Source organism: Vitis riparia, chromosome 19 (assembly GCF_004353265.1).
Source record: "Vitis riparia cultivar Riparia Gloire de Montpellier isolate 1030 chromosome 19, EGFV_Vit.rip_1.0, whole genome shotgun sequence".
Lineage (NCBI taxonomy): Eukaryota > Viridiplantae > Streptophyta > Magnoliopsida > Vitales > Vitaceae > Vitis > Vitis riparia.
The window spans coordinates 24,548,317-24,560,150 of record NC_048449.1 but is presented as its reverse complement, the minus strand read 5'-3'; the positions used below and the strand labels follow the sequence as shown (position 1 = coordinate 24,560,150).

Sequence of the window (11,834 nt, the reverse complement as noted above, 5' to 3'; positions counted from 1 at the left end):
ACACACACTAGTACATTCATCATGGAAAACTCATCTCAATGGTTAAGACAAATCATTCCTCAAATTAGAAAGTAGTGCACTATCTCTACTTGATTACCTAAATTTATTAACTAACTGTGAACAATTTATCATCTTGTTAGGAACTTATGACCTGTATCCTTTGTGTAACTCTTAATGTACCCAAGTTATGTACAATGTAAGTGATATGAGTTGAATGATCAAATTAATGTCTATATATAAAAGAGATAGTTAGAGGAAAAGGAAGTATAACTTTATTATATCATATCTTGTTTTTAGGGGTTTAATCCCAACACAAGGTTGTTGTTGGTTCTATAAAAAATAAGAACAAAAAAGAATCAATGAATTATTTCTCTATAACTTTTTTTTCTTTTACAATTTTGATAGAGATGAAAATGAGAAATGAATGATATAAAATAAATAATCATCGACAAAAGACAACACACAAGGAAAATATACTGATTTACATTTATATTTATATAAATGGTAATTTAAATATATTTAAAAATTATATGAGACTTAAAAAGAAAATAATGTATAGATTTTCTCAAACTATATAAATAATCAAATCAAATACATAAAACAATTTAAAATTTTCAAGAAAATCTCAAGCCTTGTTTGGTTTATTCCTCACAAAAAAAAGAATAAACAAAAAAATACATTTGATAATTAGAAAACAAATGTTCTAAAAATTATTTTTAAAACATATTTAAAAACATAGAAATATATTAAAATTTTCAGATTTTTAAATGAATTTTTGTTTTACAAAACATCAAAAAAAAAAATAAATTTTAAAAACTAATCTTTAAAACTATTTTCAAAACACTTATAAAAAAAGCCTTAATTTTTGAGTTAAGTCATGATGAGATCAACATGCACCGACTCGATTTAAATATATTTTCAAATTATAAGAGATTAGGACGAAATGCAAATCTATCTGTATTCTTTATAGTACAGAGGTAGGCATTTGAATCTAACTATTAAATTTAATTCTATATTTAAATAGGGATGGATTAGACCCGACCCACCTAACCCACTTCTTAATGTTACTTAGAGTGAATGTGATTAAGACCAATGATGAAAACTTCCCAAAAATTTCAATGAAATATCATAAATATATAGTAAAACCATTACAAAACAAAATATTAAAATAATATTTTAATAAACAAATTAATTTTAATTATTTTATTTTAAATTTCATTAATTGATAACTAAAAATATAAAATTATTATTATGATTTTCTTAACAGTTTTTTTTATATCATTTATATATTAATTAAATATAAATTGAAATTAAATGAATTATAATTTCAAAATTATATATATTGTAATCAAATATCACAATATTATTGTGTAGAATAATATTTGATATAATTTAATAATAAATATATTTATAAAATTAATATTTTTTTATCGACCCATATCATATGATTAATTATATTATATACATATATCATTTTTTAATAATTTTAAAATATTTATTATCATTTATTATATTATTTTTAAAGTTTTTTTTTAATATTTTAATAAGTTTTGATAAATTTTAATATCCATCGATATGATTTTGATATATTTAATATATTCGTAAAATGGAAGTGGGGATTACCAATATTTTTATCCTTTACTGGGACACAACACGAGGGCATTTTGGTAAATATAAAAAACAACGAGAAAGAACACGGAAATGGTTAGAAAAAAGAAAGCTATATCTGAGGTCTACTGAGTGCAAAAAACGTAGTGTGTTCTAGAGAGAGAAAAACCCGGAAACCCTAGTTTCTCTCTCTAGAATTTCTCACACAACTCATCAACCATCTCTCATATATTCGGTTTCCTTCCCCAAATTCACAAAAAATGGTAATTTCATTATCCGCCTTTTTTTTTTCTTGGTTTTTTCTTCTATTTGTTTGTGGAGTTCATCCATGGGTTCTTCATATCTGTGAATTATGGTGATTGTTGTACGGGAGAGCTCTAATCATCTGTAGGTTCAGCTCTGTTTTGTCTTTGATTTAATCTGAAACCTTCTGTTTAGCTGCTGAGAAAATTTTGGAAAAGAAAGAATATGGTCGAATCTTGTCTTGCATGCAGTTTTGTTTTGTGGAAATGAATAAAAGCATGACGCCGATTGAGCCAATTAGTTATATTAAGGTCAATTAGGTAAACGAAGAATATCAGATTCAATATTTCTCAGCAATCAAAGGTGGGTGAAAATTAGGATCCAAATGATTCGATATCACCACTCACTTTTTCCTTATGGGAGAATATTTTTCAGGATATAACCTGGATAAAGAATTTTTTTGGGTTTTTTTTAATGGAATAGTTTTTTTCTTCCTTTTTTGTTTTCTTTTTAAATCTTCTGGTGCACGTGAGCTTGGTGATGTTAAATCATGTGTGTTCAAATCTATTTTATTATTTCTTGTGGTTTCTGTGAATTCACTTTGATGTTCTTTTGACAAAAAATGCACAAATTGGGTAGAGGTCACCGGGACAAAGTCCAGCAATTCATGGCAATAACTGGGGCAAGGTAATCTAACAGTGGTGTTGGGTTTCACTGCTGAACTGAGTTTTATATTTCTGTTTATGGGGTGGCCATGGTTGGCGATGAACAACCTTGGGCATTTATTACCTGCACTTGTTACTGCATTTTTTCTGTTATTAGAAGCATGGAAAATTGAAAACGTGGAGTAAAATCGTTCGGTGAGCACCTGTTTGAAAAACAATATGGAAACAAAGGGAAAAGAAAAATTTCAAAAGAGAAGCAGTTTCTAGAAATAGGATGCTAAATGACATGCAATGCCGCTAATAGGGAATATACATGTTGTTTAGTTTGCATATACTTGTAAGGTAGCAACTGCTAGCAGCTTAGTGTCTCTTTCTATTTGCACCTACGCTCTCCTTGGATGTTATATCATTTTAATGAATTTGAAAAGATTAGGTGTGTGTTGCAAGTTTGTGGTTATTTTCTCTAACATTTTGAATGTAATCTTACGTATATGTTTGATATGTTTACTATTTACTACACCGATTCATTGCTTGATGATCAGCACAGGGGGAATTGACTTAAACGCTCCCTCGTAATAGTGGCTATTAAAGAATGAATTTGGAAACTAATGGACGTGCATTAATTTGTGGAATTTTTGTTCTTGGATTCGTGGCAAAATAAAAATTTGAAGAGTCAATAGTAATGTTTTGTATTCTTCTGTGGTTATGCATGATTTTATGAGGCAAATTTAGGAAATTTTTACATGTTGCATCTTGGCTGTCAATCCTATAGTCTTATTGGAGAATATCGGAGGCTGATCGAAACTGATATGAAGCTCTAATACTGCTTCTAAGGTGGTTTTTTTATATGGGAGGCGGTACTAGAGAAAATGCGCATGATAAATAATCGCATGAGAAATGGTTGGAAGCTGCTCAACAGTTGTTGCCTTCGTAAGCATGATGCTGAATCTTCCAATCATGTTCTGATACATTGTGATTGGATCTTTGACCTTGTGTCCTGTTTTTCTCTTAGTAGAAGTGTTTAGGGTTCTATTGAGTTTGGTTAAAGAGGTAGTCCTTAGCTGGAATGAAACTTCTGTGCATTGGTTGGAAGTTGATTCTGTTATGTTTGTTCGGGATCGTTTGGAAAGAGCACAATGCCGGAATTTTTTATGGGGTGCAACTTTCTACTCAGGCTGCTTTTAGTTGGTTTTCCTTTTCTTCATATGTATTTCAGAATTCAAATACATCATGTGAATATGCTTGTGCCTCTTTTTTGTTAGGTGCATATGTATTTCTTTTTTGCCTATTAGAATATATATATATATATATATATATATATATATATATATATATATATATATATATATATATGCGCGCGCGCGTGTGTGTGTGTGTGTAGGATACACAAACCTAATTTTGGTAAAATTAGATGTATTTGTCAACTTGTGTATCCCGTGTTGTGTTGTTTTCCTATTTTACATATTTGCATATTTGGAAGTGTGGGTTTTTAATCTTTCATTTTTAGCCCTAATTTCATTTTCATTGAAATGCGGCTGAAAACAGTAAAACTTCTCTTCCCTTTTTCTGAATAAACATTCTTCTTTAAAAAGAATGGGCAAAGAGTCGAATCACACATGATGTCAAGACCTAAATCCATAATTCAGTGGGTGTCCAACAACCCCATCCTAGAGGCCTAAGCAAAAATAGATTTCAGCACAACTTCATTTAATGTTAGAGAGCTCCCTGCACTCATATTCTTCAATTCCATTCCTTGGAAAGGCTCCAAAGAAGATGATGAGGATAATATCCATATAAGTTTACTACTGAAACTCATAAAAAAAGAAGCCTAAAGCCTCACAAATCTCTAGAGACTGCAAAATGGAGGAAAAGAAGTTGACTAACTTGGTAGAAAATGTGTAGTGGGAAAGGGACTACTAGCACATTGATCAAGAGGTCTTCATCTTTAACCACCTTAAGTAGGAAAGGCAACTTTAGATGGAGCGCATGAACTGTGTCAACTTGGTTGAAGAGACAGCTCCATTAAGAACACCTGAAAAAAATAAGCTGGTCCATAGATTTTCACTAAGGCCTATCAAAACAAAACCAAGCGCAACTTGTCCAAAAACTTCTCAACACATTTTATGTCTCCAAATCTCCTAACCTCCTCATCAAGGACAATTGCCTCTTACAACTTTACTCTTTCATTTGAACGTATGTTATATTACCCTTTGTTGTCTAGGCAGAATGGTCTTTCTGTGTGTGTATGTGTATTTAAATCATTTTTTAGTTCAATTAATATTACAAAAGCCTTATCCTTTTTTTTTTCTTTTTTCTTTTTTCCTCCTTTCAAAATGCAGTGAAAAAGTTGCTCTTCATGCTTTGAAGGCCAGTGACTGGCATCTTGAAGGAGCATTTGATGTATTTTACAGTCAGCCCCAGATTAAAGCATTTACTGATTCTAGACATTTGGAGGAGCTTTACAGTAGATATAAAGGCAAGTTTTTCTTTTATCATTGTGTTCCTAAATGACTACCACCTCCTCAAATGTGTGCATGACACATGCTGCACACTTATTTTCCATTTTTTGTCATAAGCAAGACAGTTGATTATGTTTTGTCTATCATCAAGATTGCAACTTTATTGTACTTGTGAATGTTTAATTTAAGTCTGCTAGTTTTATCCACACAAGGGGGTATGGTGTTCTGCTTGTGAATGCAATGAAATTTAGAATTTGAGGATAGACCAAGTGCTTGTAATCTCGCAATCTAGAGCTTTCATTTGCCTGGAAGGGGATTGAAGACACTGTCCTTGTTCTCAGTCTTGTTGAAAGAAATTATCCTATGAAAGTAAAACAGCTACCAGATGGAGAGATGGGAACCTCTAGATGATGAATCTTGATTCCCTGTGGTTCCTTGAAAATGATATAGAACACGCATACCATTGGTAATCCCATTAGGTAGAAAATGCAAAAATAGAGTATCCTGGCTTGGATGGTTTCATCCCTTTTAATAAAGGTTCCTGAACTTGGTTTTTGGTAACAATAGGTGAATATTCTATTTTCTTCTTCTAAAACACCATGGAAATTTTTTTGCAATGATTGAGAAAATTGGGTCCTGAAGGGGAGGGAGATTTTGATTGGACACCTGATCATGAAAAGAATTCTAGCTCTTGGCCATCTGGTCACTTTTCCATGTCCAAGGTGCCCATTTTGTGTTTTCCTGTTGCATATACTCAAGAATTTTGCGCCTTTCTCAGATTGTTCAACATGTTTTTTTCCTTTACATTTTTTTTTGCTCTTCTATCATTTCATTGCAAATGACTCTTCCTTCTGGCCTTAACACTTTACTACTGCAAGCTAATCCAAGTGCTCACTCAGCTTAATGAGGATGATTCCTCATGCAGTTCTCAGTGCATGCTTGTTTCTCTTTACATTATTACTCTGTAGAACAAAATATTTATTTTCAGGGAGAAGGGTTGGGAGATTGGTTGATTTTGTGGAGTTTGATGTTGAATCAAATATTCTCTAAGAAGTTAACAAGGAGTTTTCCATGTTTGGTGGCTATAAAATTGTGGCAGGAAGCCTATCAAAAATAAAATGAAATTGTAGAAAGAACCTCATATTTTCTTAAAGTGACATGGATTCTAGGTTATTTTTTTGTTTTGTGTGCCTTGCACCTAAGCTTTAGAAAGGCTTTAAATGCACCTTTTCGCCTTTTAAAACTATGGCTTTTGGTTTAGGAAGCACTTTTCAAGCCACAACTCTGAATTAGAATATTAAGTCCCTCATCCTTTTTGGCAGTTATAGAATTCCTAGATTTCTCATTAGGAAATCTAATGGCATTGGAGTTACTAATGGAAGTCCCCACCACTGCATGGGGAAGCCCAGACCATAGAGGTCTAAATTGTTTTGAAGTTCTAGCTCTTACTCTAGGCCTATTTAGCCCATCAACCTCACTAGTCCCCCTATTATCTCAGTTGAAGAGGATGTTCAAAATTGTAGAGGTGCCAATAACCACATTGGACCCTGAAAGAACTTTTAGTCTTCTTGATAACCACTATGGTCCCAAGAACTCATAGACAGCAAGGAAGTCCAATTCTAATGCTTCGTATCCTGCAACCTTTTGGCTAACCATCATTTATTAAGGTTCCCATTTAGTTTCTTTGTAAATCACAATTTCTGCATAATGTGTTACATTCAAATATACACTGTAGGCGAATTGTTCATGGAAATTCTCATGCATCCCATAATCACATGGGATATGAATCAGAATCATTTTGACAGAGAGAACCTGCTCTTCATGGTTCTAGTAGAATGCCCAGTGATCCAACCCAAACCAGCATTATTAATATAGATTTCAATTTTCCTACTGCCTAAAGCACCTGATATGGTTTATTTTTGTCATACATAAATAATGTAAGCCATGAATTGGTGTTAATAAAGAAATTTTGACTTCAAGGGAACTCTCATGTTTTGCAGATCCATATGTTGATATGATAATGGCTGATGGCATCTCCGTCCTTTGCAATGACCTTCAGGTAGCTGTCTTGATTTATTGTTGTTAACATTCTTAATCACACAATTAAATCTTATAGAAACATTTCTAGTATCTTAGGAAGAAAAATCTGGAAAGGTTTTGCCCATAATGCTTTGGAGCTTATGGACCATTTTAATTAAGTACTAAAGCCTTTCTTTTTTTAAAAAATAATGATATTCTCCTCTCTAAACGTTGTTCAATGCATTTATATTCTCACAGAATATGAACTTACTCTTCTTCTTTCTTTGGGCAGGTGGATCCTCAAGATATTGTTATGGTATGTGCATATTGCTATACAAGGCATGCATGGTTAACTAGTTTCCTAGGTGGGTAATTCATAATGAATGTTCCAGAAGATTGCATAGGGAGCATAGAACTTCTCCAAGACAGGAGCATGAGCAGAGTCAAAAAGGAATTTTATAAATATAATAAATCATGTCTACATGGTGACACATTGGATTTTACCCTGGAAGATTATGCTTTGCTACTAGATTCATTTTTTTTCCCTGGTAAATAGAAACTATGTGAGAATTTCTACAAAGTCCATTGAGTGATAACCCACAATATGCTAAATTCAAATTTTAGTTGTGGAGTTTGGACTGAAAATGTATTTGAGAAATTACCAAAATTTTCAGAATACTTTTGTGAAGATTTGGCAGTAGTGGAAGTGGTGTGAATAGTGAGGTTTTTGATTTGTTTTTAACCTGATCACGATCTTTTCCATTTTTTTCTCGTCACATTATATGTGTGAATGTTGAGGTTTATTATCCATCTAGTCTGAAAATTTTAAGAATAAATTTTTTATTTCAACTTGTTAATAAAGAAATTGTGAGAAGCTTTTAAGCATGAAATTTCTGAAGCCCGGATCTGTATCTATAATTCATGATAGTGGTTATTTGGTTTTGAGATTATTTATCAAGAAGATTGATTAATGACCTGGTTGGACAATTTTTCTGACCTAGATGATCATTTTTCTTTTCCCATTTCCTACAGTTAGTTGTCTCATGGCACATGAAGGCTGCCACCATGTGCGAATTTTCAAAACAGGAGTTCATTAGTGGATTGCAAGCATTGGGGTATGTATCCTTTGGCCTTTCTGTTTTGTATATTTTTCCTTGATAATTTGAATTATATTATATTGAAACTGCTATGAGGTGAATTTCATTGAAAGCTATGTATGCCCTCTACAGGATAGATTCACTGGAGAAATTTCGTGAGAGGATACAATTCATGCGTACTGAGCTGAAAGATGAACGTATGTGTAAAGATACATAATTCTCTCTATGTGATCAAATTACTTTATAATTCCATATGTGCTGTTGCTACTTATAGATATAGTCATATTTTAATATATATTTTTGAGAAAAAAATGAGTTCTTTCGGTAATAGTTTGATTTGATCAGTACTGTGAGAATAATAGACTGAACTTTTGGTCTTTTCTTGCTGAAATGTTGTCTGTTTCTTACTATATTCCAGAAAAGTTCCGTGAGATATACAACTTTGCTTTTGGCTGGGCTAAAGAAAAGGTACACATGTTTTATGCATAAACATATTGAGGTTTTCTTTTTCATTATTAACTTTTTTTTTTTCCTTTTATAATCTTTATCCTTTTTTAGAGTATCTTGAAATCATAGCTCTTTCAATAGTTCGTACTGTCAAATATTCCTTCAAATTTGTCCTTGCTTCTTAGTTACCAATCTTTTCTACATTTCAAGTTTTGCTTATTATTGAAGCTTTAAAACTGAAAATTGTTGTGGATTGAGGATTCTCTTTGACTGAAAATGAGCAAATATTTGAAACACACACACAGAAGAGAGAAAAATGTCAATAAGTATGGCTATGGTGAATTAAATAGGAGAGATTGCTCCAAACCAGATCAAGGAAGCATATCTGAAGGCCACTATGAGAGCCTGATAAAGAGTCTAGAATCATAAGTCGCCATGGACTTCTGAAGTCCAATAGGGAGCCACCAGAAGAGCAAAGAGAATAGTGCCAGTACGATAACCAATCCTGTTGAACAGCCATCAACATTTTGCTCCGCTCTTAACACTAATAGAAAAGCTGATTTCAGAGAAATTGGTTTTCTTATAAAATGCTGTAAGAAACAATATGCCAATCAATGTGTTCAAATTGTAAGCAAAATTGCCTTCCTGTTGTTGCTGAGGGTATTTTTATCATCAGCTAAATTGTTTATGTATTTCTGCCATTGCCATTTATTTATTTATTGCATATGAGCCATTTTGAAAGGAGGGTAAAATGTTATCTTTCACTTTTTTATTATTTCTTCAGGGCATCTACTCTCTTCTGATTCTTTTTTAAACCCCAAAAGTCATAATTGTTATTGTGAAACTAACTTGGTAATGGAGCAAGTGGTCGTCACAGAAGGAAGTTATTGTGTGAAAAAGAGCAGGAAAAGAACATGATGGTGTTTGAGCGTTCATCAAGGCGAATGCACCCCTTTGTTCGGATCATTCACATGTTTATTGTTCCCTTTATTTTTGGTGATAGTTTGGGTTTCAGTTATATTTGTGGTGATGGGGGATTATTTAATCGAGTTGTTTAAGAGGCATTCAGGTCACAGGGTTGGTGGTGGCAGTTACATGAAACAATATATATAAATTCTATTATGGAATATACTCAAACCTTTTGAGAGTGCCAGCCATATGTTTATGCAATTGAAAAATTATAGTGCTTGATAAAAATTTGGTTTACTTTTGATATCTCCATGATTTCAGGTACTGATGTTCATTTACTGATTGCAGGGTCAGAAATCTTTGGCATTGGATACAGCAATTGGTATGTGGCAGTTACTATTTGCTGAAAAGCAATGGGCGTTGGTTGATCACTGGTGCCAGTTCCTACAGGTTCCTTAACTACAAAATCCTTCATTAATATTTACTAGGATCATTAAAAACTCATATGAAAACCAGTAATGTTTTGTTGCAACTTGCTATGGGCACGAAATACTCATCAATATGGTATAATACCTTTTTGTGGGTGTTTTTGGGTTATAAATGGAATATTTATCATGTAAAGAGTCCTTCAATTGAACTTCTCTTTTATCTGCTTACCTTTTACTTACCAATAAGCAATAATTGAGGTGGAAATCCATTTTGTTACCGCATTATTGTTCATCAAGTAGATCGTATTTTGTATGTTAAAAAAAGTTGTCTTTATTTTTGTGCATGAATTGATCATCTCATATTTCATTGATAGCTCTTATTTATGGCATCTACTAATATATTTAGCTTTTGTTTTTGTTGGTGCCATTAAATTTAGGCTCGACATAATAAAGCAATCTCTAGGGACACCTGGTCTCAATTATTGGAGTTTGCAAAGGTAAGATGCTAAGATTTGGTATACATGCCTGGCTGTGCAACTTGCATGTGCTGTTGATCTGCTCTTGAACCCTTGTTTACCTCCCTACATTCACACAATTGAATTAATAATTCATTCATAGTATGAGCTACTTTGAGTCTGTTTGACAACGTTTTTAAAAACAGTTCTCAAAAATAAGTTTTCGAGAACAGTTCAAAATTCTTTTTAGGAACAAAATTCTATTGAAGGATTCAAATATGAAAATTTTCTTGACTTAATCTTCTCTTTGAGTTAAAAATTTATCAAATGTGTTTTTTTTTTAGTTAGAAAACTGTTTTATATTCTAAATAATAGAAAATTGTTTTTAATTCTAAATAACAGAAAAAAAAAATTTAAGAACAATTTTTAAACAAACAATCATTTCTCTTTTTTCATGGGTTCTTCAATGTGTACAATTCAATACATATGCTTCAATATGATGACAAAGGAAAGACAGTGAATTGCCTCTCCTTCCTGGTACCCTACTTATGTTGGGAAATTGGTTCTGCTAAATGAGATGCAGCCTTAGGCACATTTTGTACGAATAGAAACATTGTTTTATATGCAGTTTGTTCTTCTATTTTATCTGGTTCAAATTGTTGAGGAACTGCCAAAATTTCATCAAACTACCCTGAAACCCACAATCATTACTGGGAATTATCTCCCTACTTATAGTCTCTATCTATAGGTTAGAAGAAAAGGGTCATCAACCCATGTGTTGATTAAATATGACCTTGCTGGTTGTACTGACACTACTCATAATCACATTACTAATACCTGGCCATGGTATCTGTTACGCAGACTGTGGATCCTTCACTGTCTAATTATGATGCTGAAGGAGCTTGGCCGTATCTCATTGATGAGTTTGTGGAGTACTTGAATGAGAACAACATCATCCAAAAGGGCCAGCCGATTGACTGGAGCCTAAAACGGTGAGAACTTGTGCAATGGAGGTGTATGTTGTGGAGTGTTCTATCATCTTTGTTCGTGTGTTGTTTTAGGTTGTGCTGCTCCCTTAATTTACTCTTCATTTTCAGAATAAAGAGACCAACAAAGGAAAAATAAGAACAAAAGACACCGTAAATTATGAAACATTTTCTCTTTACTGACTTAATCAGTACTCTCTCTACATTTACAGTAATTGGGACTGTTGATATGGGTATATGGATTTTCTTGTGAAGTAAAATTTGTGAGTATCTAGTGAGCTCATGGTGTAAATTTTATAGCTAGAAATGTACACTTCTTGCTCCTTTCCATGTTGAAAGCAAGTAGATTGAACACACAACTCCTCTGCTTTCCTCCTGTTGGAAATGTGCCTAGTTTGTTGCCTTCTAAACTTCTGATGAAAGGAGAGAGCTAAGATGGCTCGAGCCATGTTTCACGGGCCTGTTTGGAAACTGTTCTTGAAGACTGTTCTCTCTTTTAAAGAACAGGGGATTGTTTT

At 32.8% G+C, this 11,834-nt stretch overlaps 1 protein-coding gene across 2 annotated transcripts; it reads left to right on the top strand.

Moving 5' to 3' along the window:
- Positions 1 to 1,768: 1,768 nt before the first annotated feature.
- On the top strand, positions 1,769 to 11,594 carry LOC117909565 (DCN1-like protein 2). 2 transcript variants are annotated; one of them, XM_034823615.1, is made up of 12 exons: positions 1,769 to 1,871; positions 2,477 to 2,538; positions 4,856 to 4,992; positions 6,976 to 7,034; positions 7,287 to 7,310; positions 8,027 to 8,109; positions 8,224 to 8,288; positions 8,510 to 8,559; positions 9,796 to 9,897; positions 10,313 to 10,372; positions 11,192 to 11,322; positions 11,428 to 11,594. In XM_034823615.1, exons 1-12 carry the CDS (start codon positions 1,869 to 1,871, stop codon positions 11,453 to 11,455), a joined length of 804 nt encoding a protein of 267 aa, XP_034679506.1. In that variant the 5' UTR covers positions 1,769 to 1,868; the 3' UTR covers positions 11,456 to 11,594. The 2 variants fall into 2 exon arrangements, with proteins under 2 accessions (XP_034679506.1, XP_034679507.1); XM_034823616.1 differs by having other exon boundaries at positions 1,770 to 1,868; positions 2,473 to 2,538.
- The last annotated feature ends 240 nt before the right edge of the window (positions 11,595 to 11,834 follow it).